Genomic DNA, 24683 nt, shown 5'->3' with positions numbered 1-24683 from the left:
TTTTGGAAGAAGTAAAATGACTATAAACTATGAGCAGGTAAATAAAGTGGGTAAATGACAGAAGTTAATTCAGTTAAAACCGGAGACTTCTTTCACATTTGGTCAACTTTATTTTCACTTGGTCTCTTCTTTTAAAGTACATCTGACAACTTTGATTGACAACTGAAATCTGTTTCTTCACGTTCATTTCCACCAGTTTGAGCCATCAGCAACAAAACTGAAGCAACATGTAACTTTATAAGAAACTCAGGACAACAAAACCCCTGAAAAAAGCACAAATGACTTGACAAGATGGGACAGAAACCAGAGTCTCAAAAGAATAATTTGAACATTGACTCAGTGTGCATTTAGGATTGGTTTTCAGTTAAATCAGAAGGCTTTAAATTGATAATAGTCAGTTAAATACCTTTCAAGAATTAAATGTGACCTGCTCATTAAGATGCAAATGACGAACTAGAAATACTGGACAGTCCCAACATCAAGTAACACATGAAAATCTAAACAACTTTTACGTTCTCTCTCTTGGTCAAGTGCATTAAAAATAATCTAGTAAACAATCCTGAAAAAAAAGGAAATCAATAAAACAAAGAAAGCACATCAACAGGATGATCCACACCGTCAGTGGTTCAGTCCCCTGAAGTGATTCACACGGTCGAGTTTTTTCAAAAGAGCGGCTGAAAATCTCTGCAGCAGCTGATCAACATGACCACTTCTATCGTGAAGCCATTATTATGAGTCACTTCCATGCACACAGATGTATCACTCAAGAAATCAGGTAGAGGCTAAACAGGAAAGAGGAACTGGCTGGGATATGGTATGGGTAAAGAAGGTCAAGCCCTCATGGCCTTGATTCAAGTGCTTGGTTTAAAAATAGAGGAATGGAATGAATGGTTGAGCAGTAATCAAGTCAGAAGCAGATAGAGGGGATCACCAGCAGATGGAGCATGTGCTTTGAATGTGAACCTTCATTTTGAAAGGCAAACAATTCCAACATGATTTTTTTTCTGAGGCAGAGAAATGGGAAACAAAGAAGACAACAAAACAAAAAGTGTATGATTGTTTTCTTTCTTAAGCCCAAAGATTTGTTACAATGATGTGAAGCGAGTTGCTCAGTGTCATCTTTCTGAAAAATCTCACAAACAATTTACTATCTAGTAATAAGCCTTTCTGTAAGTCATTACAGTGCGACTGAACAGAGGGACGTGGCAGAGACATAATGTGGCTCAGTATGACTAACAGCTCTACATGGGCTTGTGTGCGTTTGGAGAAAATCAAAACTGTATAATCATTGTGTTGTGAGTGTCCTTTATTTTCAATGATTGTTATCCTGTTGTTTTGGTTTAGTTAGTCTTGGGTGTTAGTGCCCTCCCTCCTCTCTCCTTTTGTTAAATCCACTTCATTAATTTTCTCCTCCTCGCCCGTCTCCATGGTTACTGAAGCGCCAGGGTCCAGTCTGCCCCCAAGTTCATACCAGGCTTGCGGAGCGTCAGCACAGACATGGAAGCATCAAACTCGAACTCAATCTGGCTCTCATGACCATCTGCAAAAGGAAACAGAGACACTATTAAAGACAGCAAAGAGACTGAGGGAGAAAGTCTCGTCACAAAAGACAAAATCTCACACCGTCAACTGATAATTTTTAAAAAGCACAAAGTCTTTGTAATTCTAAAGGCTAATTTAAGCTCAACAACAGAAACGAGCAGAGCCTTCTGTCCGTACACTGCGCTCATTTCATCTGTATTTGAGCACTTCTTCTTTAGAGGAACATTACCACATCCTCCTCCACCATCACCTGTTTGTTGTCCGAAACTCAACTCTGCGCTCCCCTCTAGTGGATGTATTGCTTAACAACAACGACATTTTTAAAGATGCAGGGAAGAATGTGAGCAGCCACGGTTTCATTGTTTGAAACTTGCAGTTTTTTTTTTTCCATGTCGAAAATCCTGCTGAAATGAGCGTTAAGGCTGCAATTTTATCGTTTGAGTCAGAAAACAGCCACTTTCAGGAAACAGAACATCTTTGCAGCAAATTATAAAATATATAGATATATCATCTGTTTTGACACATGAAAAGTTAGGTTGTCATTCAGTATTATAATTCTGGTATGTGAATATTGTCGCGTGTCGTGATGTAAAACTCTGTAGACGCCAAGACACTGTTTATATCATCAGATTTTCATCTGTCTAACCAACATGACTAGACTCCAGTTTATAATAACTTGGTTGTTTCAACATTGCAATATTTCCACACATGAAACTACATCAAACAATCAGAGAGGTAGATTCAGTCCCATTACTTCTAAAAATTATTTTTAGTAAAACTTTACATTAATGTTTGTGCAAATGTGTTTTGGACTTTTTTTAAAAAACAAAATGGTATAAAAACAACTTGAAATTGTTCTTGTGAGATAACTATAGGCATAACAACAAATTCCTTTTGCTTGTTTACAGACTAACCTATGAATGAACCTCTGAGACCCAACATGTGAGAAATGCAGCGTGTAGCACTCACCAGCAGTGTTCAGGGTAACCTTGCTGGGCTTACTGGCTCCCAGTATGATAACACGTTCAATCCAGGAGAGGGTAGTAAACTGGGCATCTGGAGCCAGATCACTACAGAACAAGAGAAATGGCTTTAAGTTGAATTACAATACAAGAATTCCAAAAATGACACCTATAATGCAAATTACACACACACACACACACACACACACACACACACACACACACACACACACACACACACACACACACACACACACACACACACACACACACACACACACACACGACCTCCACCAAAGAGGTTATGTTTTCGAACAAAGTCCAAATGATCATGATGGATTTGTTGTGGACTTAAAAGGACTGTTGGGCCTTGGTGGAGGTATGTGCCTAGTGTCTGCCAATCCAGTTGTCACTCTTCTCTGCTTTCATCACAGAAAAAAGCACTTTAAAGTCTCTGGTTGTCCTATTGTGTTTTTATCTCTTATCATTTTGTGTTTGTGGGAGAAGGCAAGCAGTTTTCAGCTAAAAAGAAACACGAGAGTACTCATTACTCACACAGAAGAGAGAATGTTTTTGACGAAGGAGAGCCTCCTGTGGATGAACTCCTTCTTCTCATAGTTGAATGTGTGGCCGTCGTCTATGTAGAGCTCACCCTCTGCAGTTCTCTGTCACACAAAAAGGTCAAAACATCAAGGATGATAATTTGCCACTTGGCGTGTCACAATAACAGCAAATGACTGTGAGTGTTTGAGATACCTGGGGGTTAAGAGCCACATATAGAGTGTACGGATCGTGCTCCATGCAGGAAGAGGACCTGCGAACTCGAAGCTTCCTGGCAATAATGGAGCCACCACGCTGGAAAACAGGGATCTGGAAAAAAACAGAGAACTCGTCAAGAATATGAAATGTAGAAATTTGTAGAAAGTGATGTAAATTATCACCAACAGCAAATGTACATCTTTGTGTGCATCTTACAGAACTCATGGTGACAGGAATGTAAAGGTTCTGGGCCCCGTTGTGCTTCTGGAAGGTGTTGACATCAAACCAGACCTGAGAAATAAAAACAGGTTAAGATGAGATTTGACCACAGTTGACCACATATCAATCTACAGATATATCACTGACATGAACCATTTAGATTTAACAGTGAGGTTCAGTCTGAATAAAAAACCTGAATGATACAGTAAATTTAAGATGTTTACACTGTGTTTCCTCCTCTTACCTCGTCTTTACCAGGCAGGTAGGCAGTGACTCCCCTGGCTCCCTCCTCAGTAACTGGGTGCACTAACAAGTCTCTCCCTGAAGAAGAGTTTAACACCTTCAGTGGAAACACTCAACATTCTGAAAAGCATCTACCTTGTTGATCATTGACTTCACACTTTAATTCTGGTTTGTCCTCTTGTACCTCTGCAAACAGGCCCGATTCACATTCATCACAAATGGCAAAAACAATAACATCACTACAGTTATTTTTGTGCAACGAGTTGCAGGTCAGTTTGATTTCTGGCAAACTTGAGGAAACTTTTTCAAGGAAAACATTTGAGTTTAGGTGGTTTGTGTCTCACCGATCAGGAACTCATCATCCAGAGCGAAGGTAGCGGGATCCTGAGGATACTCCACCCACAGTGGTCTGCAACAGAGATGCACATGTGAGCAGTGGGTAGTAGAGAGTAAGATCAATACATTTATAATTTTCTGTGGATGAGAGTGACATTGTCAAACACTTCAGTTACAGACGTTAAACAATGTAAATTACTTAAATTTGCAGTAAATTGATTATGTACTAGAATATTAAGATAAAGATTCCTCTTTATAAGATGAGCTAGATTTCAGATTAGCAGACAAATAATGTTCTGGGTAATTTATTTTCAATGTGGAATTTTTTATGTGGAATAGCACCATTAATACACTCTCTTTAGGATCTCAAACTTATGTACAAGGGACAAGCATGAGCTCCCACAGTGTTTTTAAATTCCAAATTATGTTTGTACAGGATTCGTTTTTCATAAAAAAGTAAAATATTTGCTTTTAGATTAGTAATTTTTATTGAGTGGTCATGTTAGGCCACATGAAAAAGCCAGAGCAAAACCATGTACTGAAATCTGGTTCTGATGAAATTCAACAAAAAGTTAAATTAACATAAAAGAGACAAACACTCAGTCTTCCCTGTCCTCACCTCATGACAGGTTGTCCAGTGTGGTGTGCGTGGTAGAATTGCAGGTACCAGTAGGGCAGGAGGGTGTAGCGCTGGCGCACTGCATCCCGAATTAGTGCTGTGTTTTCTGGACCAAACAGCCAGGGCTCACGACGAGGAGTGTCCAGGTGGGCGTGGGCCCTGAAGAATGGCTGATACGCCCCCGTCTGGTACCAACGCACCAGCAGCTCGGTGCTCGGTGACTTGAAGAAGCCACCAACGTCAGCTATGAGACAGAGAGGGTAAGTGAACATAGGCTCTCTTCTGTTTTCAGATTTTGAAACTGGAACTGAAAGGAATGAATTTCATAATTACAACAACCAATTGGATTAAAATACAACACGATCTGGCATAGCTATTAAAGATAACTACAACTATATAAAACACCTCCTTTACCTTAATCAGTCAATGTTTCCATTACAACAAACAACCTATGGGGAGACCTGTGCCAAAATCAAATGTCAAAGTTGCCTCATTCACATTATCATTAGTAGATCCTCTTTATATGTAAATTTAAAGATTGTTAAATCTAATCATAAATATCCAACTGCAATGTTGTCTAAATATGTTTTTAACTATTTGCTTACTTAACACTAACAAAAGGGTTAAACTAGCAGGTGCCCCATGTGTGGAGGCATGACTCTACCCCACCTTCCAGTGTAGCAGCAAACAAAGTGTGATAATACTCACCACCACAGAAAGAGATTCCAACCAGGCCCAGACTCAGACACATGGGGATAGAGATCTTGAGATGGTCCCACTCAGCAGCATTATCTCCTGTCCAGACAGCACCTGCAGACACAAAAAGAGTGAGTTTGAATTTAGTCTGATAAATGTACTAGTAAATAATGAACTCACTGTATTAAAAAACTAAACAAACGGCCCCTGGCCTAAATTTGTTACTGTGATTATATCTGCAAGTTTGACAAGATAGATTAACACTGCAGGTCACTATGGACAATAATTATTTTGTAGAATGCACATCTAACTTCGAGCCCAGTATCATTTTGCAGGACCATTCAAATTCGATTTATTTTCATTTGTCGGTGGAACTATCCCTTTAAGCACTTTCACCGCTGAATCTGGACAAATCTCAAAGTTCAGTTTATTTTGGCAAACACCAAACGTATCCTAAGACACTTCTATGAACAGCAAAAGTGAATCATTAAACATGAGCTGATACATCGATGTGTTCCCCAAGATTAAAGTAACATGAGGTCGTGTGTAGATTGAAGAAAAAAAAGTCAGCAAAGGACTCACCATAGCGCTGTGACCCAGCAAAGAAAGCTCTGGTCAGGACAAACGGTCGCTCAACTCCTCCCGACCTCTGGATCAGACCCTCCGCTGTGGCCATTTGCTGCAGGTTAATAATCACAATAATCAGAGGAGTGAAGTGGGTAATTTTCAGAGGTATTTTTAACCAACATCATCTGATTTTGAGAGCATATTATTAGTCTCTGTGAAAGCTGTTTATGATCAATATACAGTATGGCACGGTTTTGCTCATACAATGATTTGTGTTCAACACTGTGACTAAAATTCCTGATAACAATCATTTTCGCTCAGAAATCAACTGCAGTGATGTACAGGAAAAGTTAGATTCATGCATTAATACCCAGACTGACTCATGAAATGTCAAGTCTAAATTGGCCAGAATTCATCTAAATATTTAACAGAGGAGTTCAGTTTTACACAAAGCCAGAGACGAAATGCGTGCACTCACCACATAGAAGCCATAGATGTTGTGCACGTCCCGGTGCTCCCAGTCTCCGTGCATCGCATCCTTGTGCATGGTGACCTCTGGCCCGTTGAAGACTGACGGCTCATTCATGTCATTCCATGTGTACAGGTTCTCCATGGAACCCTATAGGGGACAGAGATGTGGATTGTGGATGTCTCAAGGTCAGACTAAGCATATTATAAAGTCTCATTTTAAATACATAACCACATTTGGTAAATCTGGGCCACAGAAATTGAAAATAGTGAAAAAAAATCTTTCAGGTCACAAAACATTCAGTCAGTGGGCAAAAGCAGAAAACTGGGGCTATAAAAAATATACTAACGCCACTGGGTGATGCAGAAGAAATGACACTTGATGGGGTATCATGCTCGTCTTTCTGAATCATTGTCTTTTTTTAAACAAAGCCACGAAATTGAGCACCAGCCAATATGCTAATCATGTCAGAACTGGTCTCGAGACTCACCTCATACTGATCGTAGGCAAACATGCTGGCCCACCAGGCCCTCATGTCTTCACGGGTGAAATCTGGATAACCGGCGCTACCTAAAGGACATCATCCGTCCAAGGAAGAGAGAGGAGGAACAGAGGGATGATAGATGTAAGGAATATGTTTCTCAGTGAAAACAGACTGCTTAATATATATTTACAAAATCCTTTTCTATGGATTTTTCAGGTATTTGATGCAGCGCAGTCAGTCTCTTACCAGGCCAGCACCAGCCCTCATAGTCGCCACCATCTTTATTCTTGATATAGAAACCCCGAGAACGTATTTCATTATGGATCTTGTAGTTGCTGTCTACTTTGATATGAGGGTCCACAATGGCCACCATCTAGTAAAAAGAAATCATTATAAAAGGGAGATGGAGCAGAAGGTCTTGACAGTGTCAACATCTTGGAAGAAAGTCCACGAAGCTGTGGAGGCCAACAATCGACTGCTAGTAAAGTGATGCTGGATTACTCATCTTCTGTACCTTGCGTTTCTTATCCATGATGCCCTGCAGCATTTCCTTTGGAGTCGCAAACTTGTGTGGATCCCAGGTGAAGTAGCGCTTCCCATCTGTGTGCTCAATATCAAGCCAGATGAAGTCATAGGGGATGTCGTGCTCGTCAAAGCCTGCATCTACCGCCTGCACATCTTCCTGGTCATTGTAGTTCCAGCGGCACTGGTGGTAGCCCAGGGAAGTCAAGGGAGGGAAGGACTGGGTTCCTGAAGGGTCACAAGGAGGGGGAGGTAAGAGAGACTGAGGACTATAGTCAAAATATGATATTCCATTGGACAACAACTTTACAATACTGGTTTCAGGTAGTAAAACATTACTTTATATTAAATAACTCGGTTTTTTTTGCATCGAGAGTCTTAAACTGAGTTTTAAGAGAAAAGTAAAAAAAAAAAAAAAGATTATTATTATTCTTCTTCCTACCTGTCAGGGAGGCATACTGAGAGAAAACATCATTGGGTGTTGGTCCGAGCATAATGAAGACGTCAATGATGCCACTTTCAGAAATCCAACGCACATCAGTCTGTGGTGTCTCACTGGAGCCCTGAACATAATCCAGCATTTTCCCAAACACAGTCTGAGGAGAGACAAAGCAGGTGAATGAAAAAAAGAACATGACAGACAATTGCCATGAACTGTATAAACAAACTGACCCAGGAACAACGTTAAGTTCCAGCAATAAAAGTTAAAGTTCCTTTGTTACTAAAAAATGGTCCATGGCTGTATGAGAGGGTTTCCGCAGTGGAAAAGACATACCTTTCCAGCTGTGTTGGAGCTGATGTCCACCCAGGTTTCAGCAGCATTGAGCCAGAAGATGCCTGTGGTCCGCTGGGCATTGTGAGCTAACATAACAGGGACGGCACCGTACAGGGCCATAGGATTATACAGCTCATACTGGAACACATCCAGGTTGTAGAGCCGATATGGATCTCCATTACTAGAACACACAAACACACATGGTCAGTGCAGTTCACTTTACATGTAAAAAGTTATATGGAAGAAAACTCCATCTTGTTGTCACTCACTCGGTTGTTTTGAGCCTGAGGGTGTCCGCGTGTTCAGGGATGCCATAGACGTGCTCCACCCCCGGCAATGAGAAGTCTAAACTAACAGCAGATGGACCTGTAGGATAAGGAAAACCAATTATATGTTAATTCAAAGGCAAAGTAAAAAGTCAGTTGGTCCAAAACACATAGATATTATTATGACTTACCATTAGGTTTGCCATCCGAGTGCGACTTAAATGTTTCCTCCCACATCCCATCTTCTACCTTTTCTTCTTCTTCCTTTGCCGTCTGGAAAACAAGCAGGGAGAACAGTTGCTTACACAAGGAGATTAAGGAGGAGATACAGGGAAGAAACTGTGTCTGCTAAATAAGAGTGGTAGAGGAAAATAAATTGTAAAGTACCTCGGCCTGGTTAGCCGGATCTGCCTCTTCTTTCTTCTCAGCCTCCGGCTCTGCCTGACTGCTCCGTGGCACAGAGAATGAAGGGAGAGGTGACGAGGGGAAAAAGACAGATGAGTCCCTCTGACAAAAGTTATAATAATCACAATATCTTCCTAAAGTGGCAACTTATGGGAGTATGATCAAACTATGATAAAAGGAAAAGTACATAAAGAGGGCGGTTGGTGTCTGCCCTCTGACTCAACACTAAAAACTATCAAGTTCACTACAAGGCCTTGAATGGCAAAGGAGACTGAGCAACTCCCTGTCTTTTGGCTATTTTAAGCTTAGCCTCATGGGAGAGGAGCTCTAGAGGCTGTGGCTTGTAACACCTAGGACTACTTACAAAAAAACAACTGATATTCTGGGAATCAAACATAACAAGCTGCACTCCAGGCCATGGTGTAGCACCAAAGACAAGCCTTGAACTGTGAATATTTTTGGTAGTCACACACAGTTGTGGCAGCACACATGCATGAGGCAATGGTGTCAAAGGTTTAAGATTGTTACAGCTCAAAGGAAGTCTTGTTCTCTAAAAGGTCAAATGTCCCCAATTTAAAGAGGTTTGCCACCTAATAAAAAGGCAAAAATAAAAAACAACCAAAAGGAGAGATGCTGCTGGTGGGTCTGGGAAGTCAACAGCGATGCCTGAAAATAAAGTGAAACCTTTCTGGTGGGACAAAGACTATAGAAACACTCAGCACTAGCATTATTTTTCAGCTATTGCGGTTAGCTCTCTCTGTTAACTGTGCAAGCGTAACTCATAGTTTCAACATAAGACTGAGTTATGCAGGTGCAGTGTTAGATCAGATTATCAGACGAGCTGCTGAAGTGACACTGAAGGTGCGTGTGAGATTTAGTTAATCTGACACAGTTAAGTCAAAGCTAAACCTAAAGCACACGCTGCAGCTTAATCTTCACATGAACGTGTTTTCTGAAGATCAGGATGATTTTTATGTTTCATGAAATACAAAGTAAAATCAAAAAAATGTATGAAATCAATATGATTTGTTTCTGTCATCATTTAATTGATCTATGAGAAAAAAACAAAACAAGGACAACAAAACTCAGGGCCGGACTAATCAACTAAATCCTGGATCAAATCAAACACTGACAAGCACACACTCAACCACAACCCTCTCTTTCACTTGCACTCACACTCATTGGAGGGTAAATACAGAACTTGGTGTGATGGGAGTCCCTAAATTTTATGTCACTACTGGCAGCATTGGCACAACGAACAGAATACACACTTACAAATCTTTAAGGATCTTTACCTAGTGAATACCCTCTTGATATTATCCCACACGCTAGCCACTGTGCTAGTTACTTTATAGGAGAAACTAGGATGATAGGGAGAAGAGGACAGAACAACGAGTCAGAGACAATACTCAAAAATAAACCATTTAATGGGAACAAAAATAGAAATTATCCACTGAGTGAGAACGTGGATTAAAACGAGAGGGCTGGTATTTGTAAGCGTGTGTGCATGCGTGGTTTCTCACGTGTCCTTGCGCATCCTCAGGTGCTCGAAGGCCAGCAGGCCGCGTGAGTTCAGCGACATCAACACTTCACGTCCCTCCATGATGTCCAGTCGAAAGGGCTGGGCGCTAACGATGACCCTCTGAGACTCCGCACCCAGGGACAGCACCACCCCATTCTCGTCCTGAGACAAGAGAGACAGGCTGAGGTGGAGAGAGGACGGAGGGAAGAAGTTAGCGTCAAGAGAGGATTCAGTTTTGATTTTAACAACAGTGAGAACAAATACCAAAGGGAAAACATTTAACTGTCTTTATCAGTCGTCCTTTAACTTTACCAAACATTTGACTGCTGTTATTAAACCTAACTGAAATCAAACTCAACGTTCAGGTTGGACATTGAAATGAGATAGAAAGAAAGAAATGGTGAGCGCTTTTTCAAATGGCCTCCTTCATTATAAGTATTTATATTCAGAGTTTCAGTTCCCACATTCCTGCAACCTTTACACTCAATTTATGCAGCATAGGTAGAGAAAAACATGTGTTTCCTTCCACTATTTGTAGTCATGTAAAATGGCCTTCAGTCACTTTCTTTTACTGGCTTAATTGGCCTTTTTCACAGCAGCCATTTATGCCAATGAGGCAACTTAACGGAATAACATCTATATTCAGGAGGCAGCAGGAGAAGATTGTGGGTTGTAGCCACATGAATAAAACTGAAAATGACAGAAACCACTACAGACTGTTAATTTTGCCTTCAGACCTCCAATATCAAAACCACCACCCACCCACACCACACAGTCACCGACTCCAATTGGAGACTTACGGCTCCGTAGGCGGCTCCCTGATGAGCACGTCTGGGACCTCGTAGCGAGGCTTCAGTGGCTTCAGCTCATTTATCTTCACCCTCGTTATGTTTCCCTGGAGACGGTAGAGCTCGAGCAACAGGCGCACCTGAGAGCCAAACACAGAGTGGGGGAGAAGTGAGGATTGTGAAGAGGGGCAAAGGGGGGCACAGAGAATTTCATTATTATCTTATCAACACTAAAGCAGAGGTTGGCAAATGGCTTCCCAGGTTCATTATCACCTCAACATTGAAAACATAATGGAAGTGTAGTTTTGCAAAAAACTGTATCAACGTTTAGCTTAAAAATATGATTCTATGTATGTCGTATTTCTTTGAGCACAATACTCAGTGGCCTCGGAGCCATCAACAGAGTAGTGCATTTGTATTCTGCATGTGCCTGCACCAATCACCAATTGTTAACACTTTTTAAAGAGTTAGTAATGTTATGCCACTCCAGATAAGTAATGATATCTCAGCAATGACTCAAACCCAAATGTACTGGAGGTCTTCATGACATTAAAAAACTTTTCAATTGTAAAATATAGGTGATTTGCAATTCAAATTTAACTGTTATAATAACTCAACTTTTTAATTGTGGATAATATACTGCTAAGATAAATATAGAGCTGGAAAAGAGCTTTAAATTGATATGAAACATTTTTTTGAGCCCCCCTAGAAATGACAAACTCCATATCTCTCTTTATTAGGATCCCAGAAATAGAATTTTTGGTTCTGTTGGTTCCCCATGTGACAAATCAGCAAAAATTGAATTAAGATCTATGATGCCAAGAAAGGAAACTGTTTCTGCTGCAATGTGCATTGTTCTCCACAGTTTCCTTTCTTGACCTCACAAGACATGTTACATAGTCAGTGCCTGATCTTACAGGAAACCAACACCCATTCAATGTCATCTGCCTTTTAGAGTGAGACTTACCTTGTTGTTGTCATTGATGAGCTGCAGAGTGAGCCTGGTGTTAGTCAGCTCCATGGTCTCCAGCAGGGCTCGATAGGGAGACTCACCAGGCTTCATTGCTCGCTGACGCCTGTTAAACATTCAGGACCGAGCAAAGTCAGCAGTTGTTTTTTTTGTTTTTTTAAAATCTTACTCAGAAAACCACAGTGATCACAACGTTCTATTGTTTCCCCCATCTTGCACTCACTTGCAGAAGGCACTCTGATCACAGGTCTTGAAGTTGCCCTTGTCCACAGCCCACGTCCCACTGAGGTACACAGCCAGCCACAGCACCAAGACACACGCCATCCTGCAAAATAACATGAGGGAGACAAGCTCAAATTAAAAGATGATTTGGCTGCAACCAAGTCCCCTCTGCAATTCAATGATTTACATTTGGTTGAGCAATGGCCGAGTCCAACTACAACATATATTCAGGGGTTACACACACACACACACACACACACACACACACACACACACACACACACACACACACACACACACACACGGACTTTGATCTTTTTAAAGGTGAAATGTCTTCAACTGAGAGACAGCGCCAGAAAATGTCAGAGGCTGCAAACTGAACATTTCCCGTTTCGTCGACCTGCTGCAGCTGAACTGCGCATTTACTAACATTTACACCAGGATCCAGAGATTCTCACGGTAGACAATAAACCTGCTTATTCTTTCCAGCCCCCCGCTCCCCTGTCAAAGCGGGGCGACGTGATGTGGTGGTAATGATGCCAGGAGACAGCATTAGCTAACGTGTCGGCTAATGTAAGCTAGCTCGCATTAAATCGTTATATTAAAAGCATTACAACAGAACAGAAGTATACATCATGCATGAAGCAGCAGTGTCGTGTCAGAGTTTTACAGCCACATTGATCCCAGTGTCTGAGGGGTTCTGGTTATTTCGCCCTCTGAATGCTTCAGGATGTCATGCTAGCTGTCTGTCTGTCAAGCCGCTAATTCAATTGAAAGGGATCTAGACTTTTCCTCCATGCTCTTTCGCCCCAGCGGCCGTTAAACCCCGAAATGTTCCGTTAGCTGACACATTTACCGAGTGTGAACCCGGAGCAACAATCACCGGCTTCCCCTGAGCTGATAACCGATCACACAAGCGATAAATGCTCGATGAAAGAGCGGAACTGCTTTGTCTTACCTCTCAGTGAAGGAGGCCATCTTGATTATGCCTCGCGCTTGACTCCGCCCCTTTCAGTCTGTATCAAAGATCGTTAAAAAGTCGAGTCGTCACCACGGATCCTGATATTTTATGCTATTAAAGCTCTATCAAATAAACCGATGATACAATTCTTCGAACTTTATGAGATTTTTTTACAGTATTTTAAAATTGTAATCTCGGTGTTATCTTTAAATCTGTTGATAGAGGATATGTGTGAACTTCGTATGAATGGATGACACGTCATCTCCGCCCTCCAGTCAGTGAAGTGCACACAGTCAACAGAGTGGACCACCTCTCTGCAATGCAACGTTCAAGTGCAGAAAACACTTTCAATGCACTTCAGTGACCACGTCACACAAACCACGATCCTTCAGCAGCCAGTGTTCAGAAATGAAATGTTTGAAATTGAATAATATTGTCCAGCTACAACTAATATTTATTTACAACATCAATTAGTGCCCTTGAGTGCACTGTGATGTCATTAAACGTCTCGCTTCGTTGGATTTGAGACCAAGTGGATCTGAAAATTGTCCCATTTGCGAATCTGGAACCATCAAAACATTTGCATTATGGCCTGAAAATTATTTAAAAAATCAATCTCTTATCTCCCCCAAATGTTCTTTAGTCCTAACTAATAATGATAATAACTTTATTTCTATAGCACTTTTTAATACAAGTAACAAAGTGCTTTATAACAAACAATATGAAACAATCTGAATCAAAATTCTAATAATAAAGATACAGATAATAAAAGCAATAGACATCACATGATAAAAGCTATTTCATAGAGATGTGTCTTAAAGGGATAGTTCATCCAGAAATGAAAATTCACTCATTATATACTCACCACAATGCTGATGGAGGGGTGGGTGAGGTGTTTGAGTCCACAAAATACTTTTGGAGTTTCAGGGGTAAACACCATTGCAGCCAAATCCAATACAATTGAAGTAACAGGTGACTGATTCTTAAAACGTAATAATACAACAGAAATAAACATAACGCCGTTTTGGGTCAAATTTGAATGTCAGGGTTTATGGACACTTGGATGAAACCACAGGAACAGTATGGAATTTGATGTATTTTTACGTTTGAAGAATCGGTCACCAGTAACATCAATTGTATTACATTGAGTAATACTTGTATTTGTGTTATTTTTCACCCCCTGAATACAAACAAGGGCAGTGCTTCTGAGATTACAGGGAGAAATTAAACTAAATAAGTGTGTGAATAAGTGCTTTGCGGTAATAACGGACTTTGACACCTGAATCATCATGAATTACCCATTAAGCATCAACAGGGATTCTTAGTTCATTTTGCCATGGATTTTTTTTTGCGTGAAGCACTTTGTAACCCCGTTTAGATAAGTGCTATACAAATAAAGTTATTATTATTATAAGACATGTTTTAGGAACGAATTTATTTTGAAAAGTGGTTGAAATAACATTTTGCGCATACAACAAGAGATGCAAGCAATGGTTGCCGTCTTGATAGACATGGGCAATCATACAAAACTATCTATAAAATTTTGCCGAATTACATTGTATTCTCAAAACCAAAATGAAAAATGAAGGCTTTTTGTGTAGAGCACATTCTGTATTAACACAATAAACAGAGCATGTGTGTCATTTAGCTTGTCCCTGTCTCTTTCTCACAATTATAACTTGTTAAAAAAGTCAAAAAAATATGGTACAAAAGGAACACACACACACACACACACACACACACACACACACACACACACACACACACACACACACACACACACACACACACACACACACACACGGAACTCTACTTGTATGAAACTGAAGTACGGTGGTAGCAACTTTGCAGTCCACTCTTGGAGCAATGTAACAAACACAGTATTTCAATTATTTTTCTTCACAGTTTGCTCCCTACTACACTTTAGAGCTGGAACCGCCAGCACAGGTGTCCTAATCTATCAATGTTTTTATGCAGGACGCTGTGAATCGGCGCCACGTATCTCGCCACATCGCCATCCCGTGAGAAATCCCTGCAGAACAGGCCCTTCTCTGAGCTGAAGACAAACTTCTGGGGCATGGGTCCATTGCCTCTCACATACTCCCACACAGCCAGGAGGAGCAGCCGCACCTCAAAGGGAGTTAGGTGGGGGAAGGCTTCGTGGACGTTGGCCAGCACAGGAGGCAGGAGCTGGCCTTCTCCCATGCAGGACACCAGGAGGCAGGAGGCTTGGAGGTGCCATGGGGAGTCTGTGGATGACATCTCGCGGGACGCCTCCCAGTGGGCTAGCAGAGTGGCCAGGAGGCCTCTGAGCACAGCTGAGCAGTAGCAGAGAGCCGGGCGTCCAGCTGCCACCACCTGTAGTAGAGGGAAAATCACTGGGTGGGCCTCAAAGCTGCGTCGAATGTGGATGTCTCGCTCCACCGTGGTGCGGGCATGCTCCTCTGGGGGCCAGGACAGCTCCCCATTGGCCACATCCGGACAGACGTTTTCCACCAGTGTGATTGCAACAACCTTGGCTGCCTCAGCGTTGATGGGCGACGGCTCATCAGGGTCAGATGGTGGTCGTGAACCGTTGATAGATCCGTTGAGACCATAGGAGCTGCAACACTGGACTACGACAGTCAGAAGAGTCTGGACATTCTACAGAGAGAGGAAATGACATATTTTCAGTCTTTTCTGTTGCAACACATGAAACCCAAAATACACATAAGCACAATTCTTATACAAATAAGTGATTGCATGAATTAAAATTGTATTATTGATCATTGTCACACAAATCAATATATTTGCAGTGTTTAAAATATACAGAGTGGACCACCTCTCTACAAAAAGAGCATTTCAATCTTGTGAAATGCTACAAAATGTAGTTTTAACTCTGTTAAACTGCAACACAATTGTCAAACTCACCTGGATGACCCTAGATGGGTCAGGCAGCTGTGTGTCAGTGCGGACCTTCAACCCCTTGCCGATTACTCCAGCATGAAATACGGACCACACGCTACCAGAAAAGTTGACGGTGGTGCCAAACCGACAGTTGATGTCTAGCAGCGAGGCTCCGACGTCGGGGGACACAGAGGGGGCAGGCAAAGGGGCACCAGACATGTCAGCGATCTGCCCTCCAAACAGCTCAGCGTTGCCTTTATGTAGTGCTCCCTCAACGAGCTGCTGAAGCACTGCCTTCAGAGTGAGTGGAGAGTACGCTGCTAAACGGGACAGGAGCAGGACCGAACAGTTCACCGCCTCACCAGCCTGCCCGACATCTCTTCCCACCATACCACCTTCTCCTCTTCTCCGCAGTGCCAGAAAGAAATGAGTGACAGCAGCACGGGACAGCAGGAGCAGGTGTGCTGGCGAGGAGGTGCGAGGGAGGGGGCTACAGGATATGAGGCGCACTGTGGCATGAGATACAGCCGGGTCACCATGGAGAAGGAGCGGGCCGAAATCATGGAGGTGTACTGAGACCGCTGAGCCAACCTGGACAGCCATGGAGGACTGAGCGCCCCCTGATCCTCTTCTCTCCTCATCCTGACTCTGGATGGCTGCAGCCAGGTTAAGCAGGAGCTGCCTCAGCTGCCAGGGCCCCAGGGTGTGTGTGTGGATTTGGGCCACACAGCGAGTCACTGCAGCGGGAATGAGTCCTGCCATGCAGGAGGAGAGCGTGGTGTGAAGCTGCCAGGCCAGAGCCAGCTCCTCTGGGTTACGGGCCTGTGTGAATAGTTGGCAGAGGGCCTCTGTGGCCACACTGGGACCCCCACAGACTGAAAGAAGACACAGAAGCTGGTGCAGCCAGAGGTGACGTTTTCTCTCCAGTCGCAGCGTCTCAGCACACAGCTCACCTACATGAGACTGCAGCTCCTCTAAGAAAGGGATGACCCTCTGAGGTTGAGATGAAGCTGAGTGATGGTGTTTTCCTTCCACTCCATCTGAGCGGTTGAAAACCAGTTTATGGAGATGCAGAAGCAGCATCTGGAGGAGGCGATCACAACCTTCTCTGACTCCTTCATGAGGGGAGGGTGTTGGGCCAGAAATGATGACAGAGGCTGGAGTCGCTGTGTCTGCCAAAAATCGAAGGACCCGGGCCCCTCCTGACGGACTCTGGCTAATGAGATGGACAGCAAGACCTAGCATGTTATCCAGTTCTTCTCTGGGGAGGCCCTGCAGCAAGGCCTGCAGCTGGAGCAGGACAGGGGGGCGTAACAGCTCTACCAGCTCTGCGGACACAGCACCAAAGAGGTTGGGGGACATTGCAGCCAGCTGCAGCAGAAATGGTACTGCAGCTCGACGGAGCTGAGGGGAACTCTCCCAGGAAGTGGAGGATGAAGTGGGAGAAAGGGGGCTCGATGGACTCAGGCTCTCCTGAAACATCCTGAGCAGCTCCTTCCTGATGCTGTCTGAGTGATGTGCTGCAAGGTGACCTAGGATTCCCACCACTGAGCCAATCTTAGGCACTCTGTTTCCTTTTTCTACTCCCATCACCATTACACCTTGGTCTTTGGCACCATGAGAGCAGAAATCCTTGAGTCCACACGCCAGGACTCGGCTGATGATAGTACCCGGGAAGGCGGACCCAATGTGTGCCACCACCCAGTCAAAATGCGGGGAGTGCTGAACCGAGGTGTCCAGCAACGCATCCACACAGGCGTCAGGGCACCACGCCAGCATGGCAGCCAAACACTGTGAGTAGGCCTCCATGAGTGACCGGGTGGCAGCACAAGACATCCAGAGCTGGAGCAGCTCATTGAGGCTGGAGGAGTGGGGGGCCACTCTGCGGCCAGCGTGCTTGCTGCTCAGCTGCCCCAACAAGTCCACAGCCCAGGAAGACACCAGGGGGGCCCAGGCCCGGGGGTTGAGCCGGATGAACTCTAATAGCACTCCATGGACTTCCTACAGACAAACAGAAAAGATTTAGACCATGTTCTGAAAAAAATCATTTTTCATATTGTAAGTGATTTTGGCCTAGCCCAGTTCACCCCTTATCTCGTTTTTGCATGTGGCCGTGAAGGGGCAGGGTCGTCCCATTTCTCTATTTGATAAAGGTTTAGCAGCCATCTAGCCCTTCAAACACCCTTCAACCGTAGTGTATCTAGGACCCCCCTAAAAACCTAAAAAAAAAAATATATATATATATATATATCTCCTACCTGTATGATGTCCTCCAGATTGGAACTGACTCCAGAGCTCGCCTCCCCCCCGGTCTCCAGGTTGTGCAGAAAGGCAGAAACATGTTCATCGTACACACCCCTCAGATGCTCCAGTACAGCCCCTCGACAGGCCGGGACCGAGCGCAGCAGCCGTACAGCACAGCGGGCGTGTTCCCGGACACTGAGTTTCCGGCCCTGAACTGTGTCAACGCCACTGATAAAGGACTTGATTTCCTGAGAGAGTTCCTGGGCACTAGAGGAAACACAGAAATGATGAGGGAAGAGGAATGAACAGAGTTGGGTTTGTCTGTAATGTATTTATACAACATTGACAACGAAAAATACAGAAATACACCCAGTAAATTTAAGGGCTAAAACAAACAATGTTTTGTTATTCATTATCTTGTCAATTAATCGATTAATCTATGACTTGTAAAAAGGTGGTTATATATCTATTTTATATTTTTTAAGTTGTAAGACAATCGATCAGGACAATCTACTGAATACATTTTCTCTCTATTGCCTAGTCAATCAAACACTGTGGCTCTAATATACATAGAAAAACATTAGCTATAATAATAATACATTGGCTAAAACAATAAAATGAGTAGCCAGTTGAGTGAAATAAAAATCATTATAATCTTATAATCTCAACATATGGGCAGCTGATAAACAATGACGTTATTTATTGTGCTACAATGAGACATGCTGTCCACAGCTTTTCAAATATCATACTTTGATGTTTTCTCAGCTTTTAACGATTTTATATCTTTATCAAATCAATATTGTGGTTTCTGGGTGTTGAGTTTGTCAAAGCAAACATTTGACTGACATCACTATGAGGGATCTGTGAAGTTGTGACAGTTGTCAGTCAATGTTTTCTGACAATTTACGAAGATAATTCTATTAACCAGAAAAGTTATAGTAACTAGCTGAAGTAATGAACTATATAAATGGAAACGATACTTCACTGCAGCCTAAAAAAACATGTTCAGTTAATAAACTTTAACAAACGTACACATTTGTGATATATGTTTTTTCAGAAACGTGGTCTTTGTGTTTTTGGTTGCTTTAGGTTCTGACATTTCACGATGGTAATACAGCTTCATTAGACCATGTGCATAATGTATAATCTGAAGAATACTGTCCATCCTGTCTCTACAGATGTTAAAGTCTCAGCTGGTCTCAGACACGAAGCAGCACAGTGAACGTGTGAAGTGTCAGCTCCTCCAGCAGCACTCACCTCAGGGCGCTCTGCGGGCTGAGAGTGTGGGAGCTCTGCATCGCTTTCAGCGGACTCCCGTCGAACACCACAGACATCGCTTGGTCTTTTAACATTCAAGCGTCACATTAAATCCTCCTCGGAGCTGACGGGGCTTCGACGGGAACAACTGAGGCTGTTTTTCTTAGTTTTTCTGTCCAGTACCAGATCTCTACCGCAGCGAGAGGGCACAACAAAGCCGGAAGATGAGACTTCTTCGTCGCCGGTAGAAAATACCGGACACAGGCGAGTGGCGTCACTGGCGACATCTAGTGGCGGTGACTTAATGACTCCACCGAGGAGGTTATGTTTGTACAGTGTGTAAGATTTAGGTGAAAGGGATCTGTTGGCAGAAATATAATGTAGAATAATCCTAATGATGTTTTTACTAGTTTGTTTCATCTAATTACATGTGGACTGTTGCTTCAGACTGTCTTAGTTTTAACCATGTGTACCTGTAATAATAATAATTATTAAAATGATGATAGTAAGGACAACAATAATAATAATAATAATAATGATGACAGTAATAATAATAATCATAATTGTTTTTTATTGTTATTATTATGAAAATAATAATTATAATGATGAGGAGGAGGAGGAGAATGACTGAACTGCTTTTATTATGAAGGTCCCGGGCTGTAGGACTGTTGCATCAGACCGCAACTTTTATTTTAGCGAGGTGGGTGTACATAATAATAACAACAACAACAACAATAATTATTACAATAATTATGAGGATTATAATAATAAGATATTTGACGTGAAGGTCACGGGCTGTTAGAGAGTGCACTAATCACACACAAACAAGGTGTCACGCCCCCCAAAAAATTAAGAATATGATTTTATTATTTAAAATTTTATGAATGAAAATAAATACAAAATTACAATGTCAGATATTCACTGTCGGGCTGTTGCATCAGATGATGGGGATGGTGTTGTGGAGGGAGGAGCTTTTATTGTGGAGGTCTGGTTTAGCAGAGCAACAATCAGCTGATCATGTTCAGTCGCCGGGGTCAGTGTCGGTGCTCGTGTCGGTGCTGCTGAGTCTGACGTGGACGGTGAAGTTGACCGGAGCGGGACACACCGACTGGAGGTGAGAGACGTAGAACTGTAGTTTTCATGACGCCGCGGGTTTGAACGTGAAGTTACGCTGACATTATATAAAACCTTCGACAGCGAGCAGCTAATCTCATCTCCCATGCTCGATCGCACAGTTCAGATTGTTCTCTAAAACTTTCCATCTATCTGAAATGATACCTGCGCATTTATACTCACTGTACTTTGTGTAAATAACATTAGGCCTTTAGCCAATCTCATTTATTGTTATAATTATTATTTTAGGTCATTTCACTGATGAATGTGTTCTTGTATTAAGCACACTAATTCAACAGTGGGATTAATGTGCAGATTTTGTCTGCACATTACTTTGCAGGCTGCACTAGTTTGCACTGAGTTCCTCTCCACGTCTGTGAAATCACCGACAAAGGATGGAGGGAAAGAAAAGAAAGGGATAAAAAACACTCCCTTTCACGTTTCAGTTTCGCTTCAGACTCCACGACCCTGTCATGGCCCCTTGTAAAGTCCAGCCTCAAGAGGAAAAACATGAGCTATAACAGTGAAATACCGATCTATTCAGAGACTTGTATGCTTCTGACCTGACAAATTGTACGTCCTGTATTATGCTGATAACTTGCCATTAAAATAATTTCTTTCTGCAGGAGTTTCGAGTCCAAACTGACCCAAGATTTACAACCAAAATGGCTCCGACTCTGGTTTGGAAATTATTACTTCATCTTAACTCTGAATATAGAAGATCAGTCCATCAAGTAGTTTGTTTGCTGTTTTTCTGTTTGCTATAGCAATTATTGAATAACTTTAGACATAGTGCTTCTAATGTCTTATAGTTTGAGTACATTTAGTATACTGTGTTTTATTTATGTTTAGCCCCGATTATGTCAGAAAGTCCAGTCAGATCAAATGTGCTGCTGTTTCTGCAAAGTCAAACACATTTCTGTGTCTTTTAATCCAAGGATATTGAGAAACTGCAGCCTGGGGACTTGATTGAAATCTCCCGTGGGAGGTACCAGCACTGGGCTGTGTACACTGGTGATGGCTACGTTGTTCACGTGGCACCACCCTGTGAGTCCTGCCCCATAACCTCCTGGAATCACAAATCCAAATCAGTCCCAGTCTGTAATAAAAATCACCATTATCAGATAATAAATCAATAATTGGTGACGGATTCCTTTTTATTTACAGGTGAGGGCCCGGGAGCAGGCTCCAGCAGTGTGATGTCCGTCGTAGCTGACAGGGCCGTGGTGAAGAGAGAGTTCCTGTGGAACGTAGTGGGAGACGATGATTGGCGAGTAAACAACGACCTGGACAATGAGTACCATCCCCGTCCAGGTTCTATCATTGTGAATGAGGCCATGCAATGGGTGGGCAAGGTGGTGCCGTACTCCGTCTTCAGCAGGAACTGTGAGCACTTTGTCAACAACCTACGCTACGGCAAACACGAGTCCCGTCAGGTAGGTAAAGACACATTGGTCTTTTATGTGCATGCTTCATGGGACCAGGGGACAGCCGATGCGGTTAGACTTCAGAGGAGTTTGAAGAGAGTTAGTAATAGTGACGTTTTCAGACATGACCTCCAGAGAATTGGGTAGGGACTTTCTCTGGAGTATGCCTTTCACACATGGACAACGTAGCAGGAGGTTCTCTGCTCAGACACATTCACATCAGGAATCTTGTGACATAACCGGGACGTAACGTATTAATTCCACTGCAGAGGTCACATTTTTGTTTACATCAATACAGCTCTTATCACCAAAAATGCTGTTGTGTGTTAGAAATGTCATCAACACACCCACTCATTTGTGGTAAATCCAGCAGAGCATCTCCTGCTGTGTTCTTACATTGGCTCTTTTGGACATTCTGTAGACTTTTTACCTGAGGACTGGCCGGGGAAACTCCGCAGAACGTCCAGAGGCTCCCAGTCAGACATTTGTATTCACACATACACATCCTTCGGAGAATGAAAGGAGGCTTTCAGTGCATGTCTGAAAGCAACTTTTTAGAATTACAGCATATTAACAAGCAGCATTTTTCTCAAAAAGTAGACATTTATAAATAGTTTTCAATGTTTGGATATTTTTATTTAGGGTTAAGCATGTCAAGAAAAACTCACCTCTTAATGAAGATGCATGTTTGTCTCTGCAGGTGAATCAAGCAAAAAGAATTGCCCTTGCTGCAGGCGGGACAGTAGCCGTCTTTGGAGGGATTTTGGGCTTCCTGGCTTTGATGAGAGGCAACAGAACATCAGACCGGAACACAGAGTGATTGAGGTCCCAAGTCGCCTGTCTCGGAATCAGTGCCTTGATAAACACATCACCAACAAAGTCTGGACCTAATCACAATCAAACTAAAGCACAGATTACTTTTTCTACCTTATCTTAACTTTACATCCTTTTGTCCCTCACACAAGGTTAAATGCAAGGTATTTTTTAGACATTTCTACAAATTTCCACTTAATAATGGGCCTCAATGAAAAATGTCTAAATATTTTTATAAGACAAATTGAAAATGACAGATAGTTTTGGGAGGTTTGTAAGAATGAGAATCTTTTCTACAGATTAGGGTTGTGTTTTTTTAAAATTCAAACTTATAAACAAGATGTTTCTAAAAGGTGCTCATTTAGGAGTAGTAGTGGGTATTTAATATCTTAATGTGGTTGATGGTATCTGAAGAAGAATATATAACACTCACGCATAATAAAATTGTTAACACGTCTCACAGGAAGGGCATTTTAATGTCATGTCACATCACGTTGTGCTAACTTTGTCACCTTCTGTTGATTAATTAAAAAAAGATTCAAAAGTAATTTGTTTGAATATCTATGTTGACATTATTGTTGTGTATTCTCTCTCCTGTAGTTTGTGCTTTTCCTTTTTGTCATTCTGCAGGTGTCTCTCACTGCAGGTCTGCCACAGCTACTTAGCTATTACCTTAACCTGTCACCAGAATTATTATTATTATTACTGACATTACTATATTACTATTGTTTGTCATTTTAGGAATGGTTGGATGTCTTTACAGTATTTGTAAGCTTGACCTTATTATGCAAAGTGCTTTCAGATAATGTACTCTGTTTTGATTTTGTGCTATTTAGTAAAAGTACAAATGCAGCTCACTGCATGTCTGCCATAACTATTTAGCTACTACCTTAACCTGTCACCAGAATTATCATTATTATTACTGACATTACTATATTACTATTGTTAGTCATTTTAGGAACGGTTGGATTTCTCTACAGTATTTTTAAGCTTGACCTTGCGATGCAAAGTGCCTTAAGATAATGTACTCTGTTTTGATTTTGTGCTATTTAGTAAAAGTACCAATGAAACAAGAATAATCCAATGCATGTTAAAGTTTTGATAAAGGGTTATCATCAAAGTTTAAATGTGACTGTGTTATTATTTTGTGACTTTTTTTTACTATTAATACTGAAGCAACAGAGCATGAGCAGCATTTTACTGTTGTACCTGGTCACAGTGTAAGTACTGTAGTTGTAACTACTTTATATGCAGCTCAGTTTGGTAGTTCAGTCAAGTGTTTCCCAAAGTTCTGCTGCACAAATGTGTGTTCTTCAAAAATGAAAAATGATGTCAGATAAAAAAAGCTCTTTTAGCTTCATATAATTATTTAAATGAAACCAAGCCAAAAGGTTTGGGTATCACTGGTTTAATCTTTGACAATTAGTTTGACTTAATAAACTTATTTGAGATATTGCCTCTGGTATGTAGAGTATAAAGTACAGTACAAGTACCACATCACCATACTCCACGCCGGCGAAAGCCAGTGACATTATGTTTTTGGGTTGTCGGTCTGTCTGTCTCATTCTGGTGAACGCCAAATCTCAAGAACACCTCTAGGTAATTACATCAAGCAA

General features: G+C 42.1%; 3 protein-coding genes across 6 annotated transcripts; 1 reads left to right on the top strand and 2 right to left on the bottom strand.

Annotated features, from left to right (window-relative positions):
* Window positions 1–90: 90 nt before the first annotated feature.
* Window positions 91–13593, bottom strand: ganabb (glucosidase II alpha subunit b). Of its 4 annotated transcripts, none has more exons than XM_020083336.2 (25): window positions 13325–13440; window positions 12368–12469; window positions 12142–12250; window positions 11187–11314; window positions 10388–10567; window positions 10160–10225; window positions 8847–8904; window positions 8651–8732; window positions 8463–8559; window positions 8194–8374; window positions 7861–8014; window positions 7411–7646; window positions 7143–7269; window positions 6903–6982; window positions 6422–6562; window positions 5959–6055; window positions 5389–5490; window positions 4681–4924; window positions 4070–4134; window positions 3727–3803; window positions 3480–3554; window positions 3261–3374; window positions 3060–3169; window positions 2512–2612; window positions 91–1540 (listed from the first exon to the last, which is right to left on the bottom strand). In XM_020083336.2, exons 1-25 carry the CDS (start codon window positions 13342–13344, stop codon window positions 1431–1433), a joined length of 2856 nt encoding a protein of 951 aa, XP_019938895.1. In that variant the 5' UTR covers window positions 13345–13440; the 3' UTR covers window positions 91–1430. The 4 variants fall into 4 exon arrangements, with proteins under 4 accessions (XP_019938895.1, XP_019938924.1, XP_019938912.1 ...); XM_020083365.2 differs by lacking the exon at window positions 13325–13440 and adding an exon at window positions 13250–13312; XM_020083353.2 differs by lacking the exon at window positions 13325–13440 and adding an exon at window positions 13223–13307.
* A 1150-nt stretch (window positions 13594–14743) lies between these two features.
* ints5 (integrator complex subunit 5) lies at window positions 14744–19960 on the bottom strand. The gene is made up of 4 exons (XM_069531153.1): window positions 19715–19960; window positions 18472–18724; window positions 16238–18214; window positions 14744–15970 (listed from the first exon to the last, which is right to left on the bottom strand). The coding sequence occupies exons 1-4, from the start codon at window positions 19807–19809 to the stop codon at window positions 15251–15253; spliced, it is 3045 nt and encodes a 1014-aa protein (XP_069387254.1). The 5' UTR covers window positions 19810–19960; the 3' UTR covers window positions 14744–15250.
* Window positions 19961–20689: 729 nt separating this feature from the next.
* LOC109630728 (phospholipase A and acyltransferase 4-like) lies at window positions 20690–24187 on the top strand. Its single transcript, XM_020089096.2, has 5 exons — window positions 20690–20828; window positions 21454–21507; window positions 21766–21874; window positions 21995–22263; window positions 22955–24187. Exons 2-5 carry the CDS (start codon window positions 21493–21495, stop codon window positions 23072–23074), a joined length of 513 nt encoding a protein of 170 aa, XP_019944655.2. The 5' UTR covers window positions 20690–20828; window positions 21454–21492; the 3' UTR covers window positions 23075–24187.
* The last annotated feature ends 496 nt before the right edge of the window (window positions 24188–24683 follow it).

This window comes from Paralichthys olivaceus, chromosome 9, assembly GCF_024713975.1.
Source record: "Paralichthys olivaceus isolate ysfri-2021 chromosome 9, ASM2471397v2, whole genome shotgun sequence".
NCBI classification, from domain to species: Eukaryota; Metazoa; Chordata; class Actinopteri; order Pleuronectiformes; family Paralichthyidae; genus Paralichthys; species Paralichthys olivaceus.
This window is presented reverse-complemented; position numbering and strand designations above follow the sequence as displayed.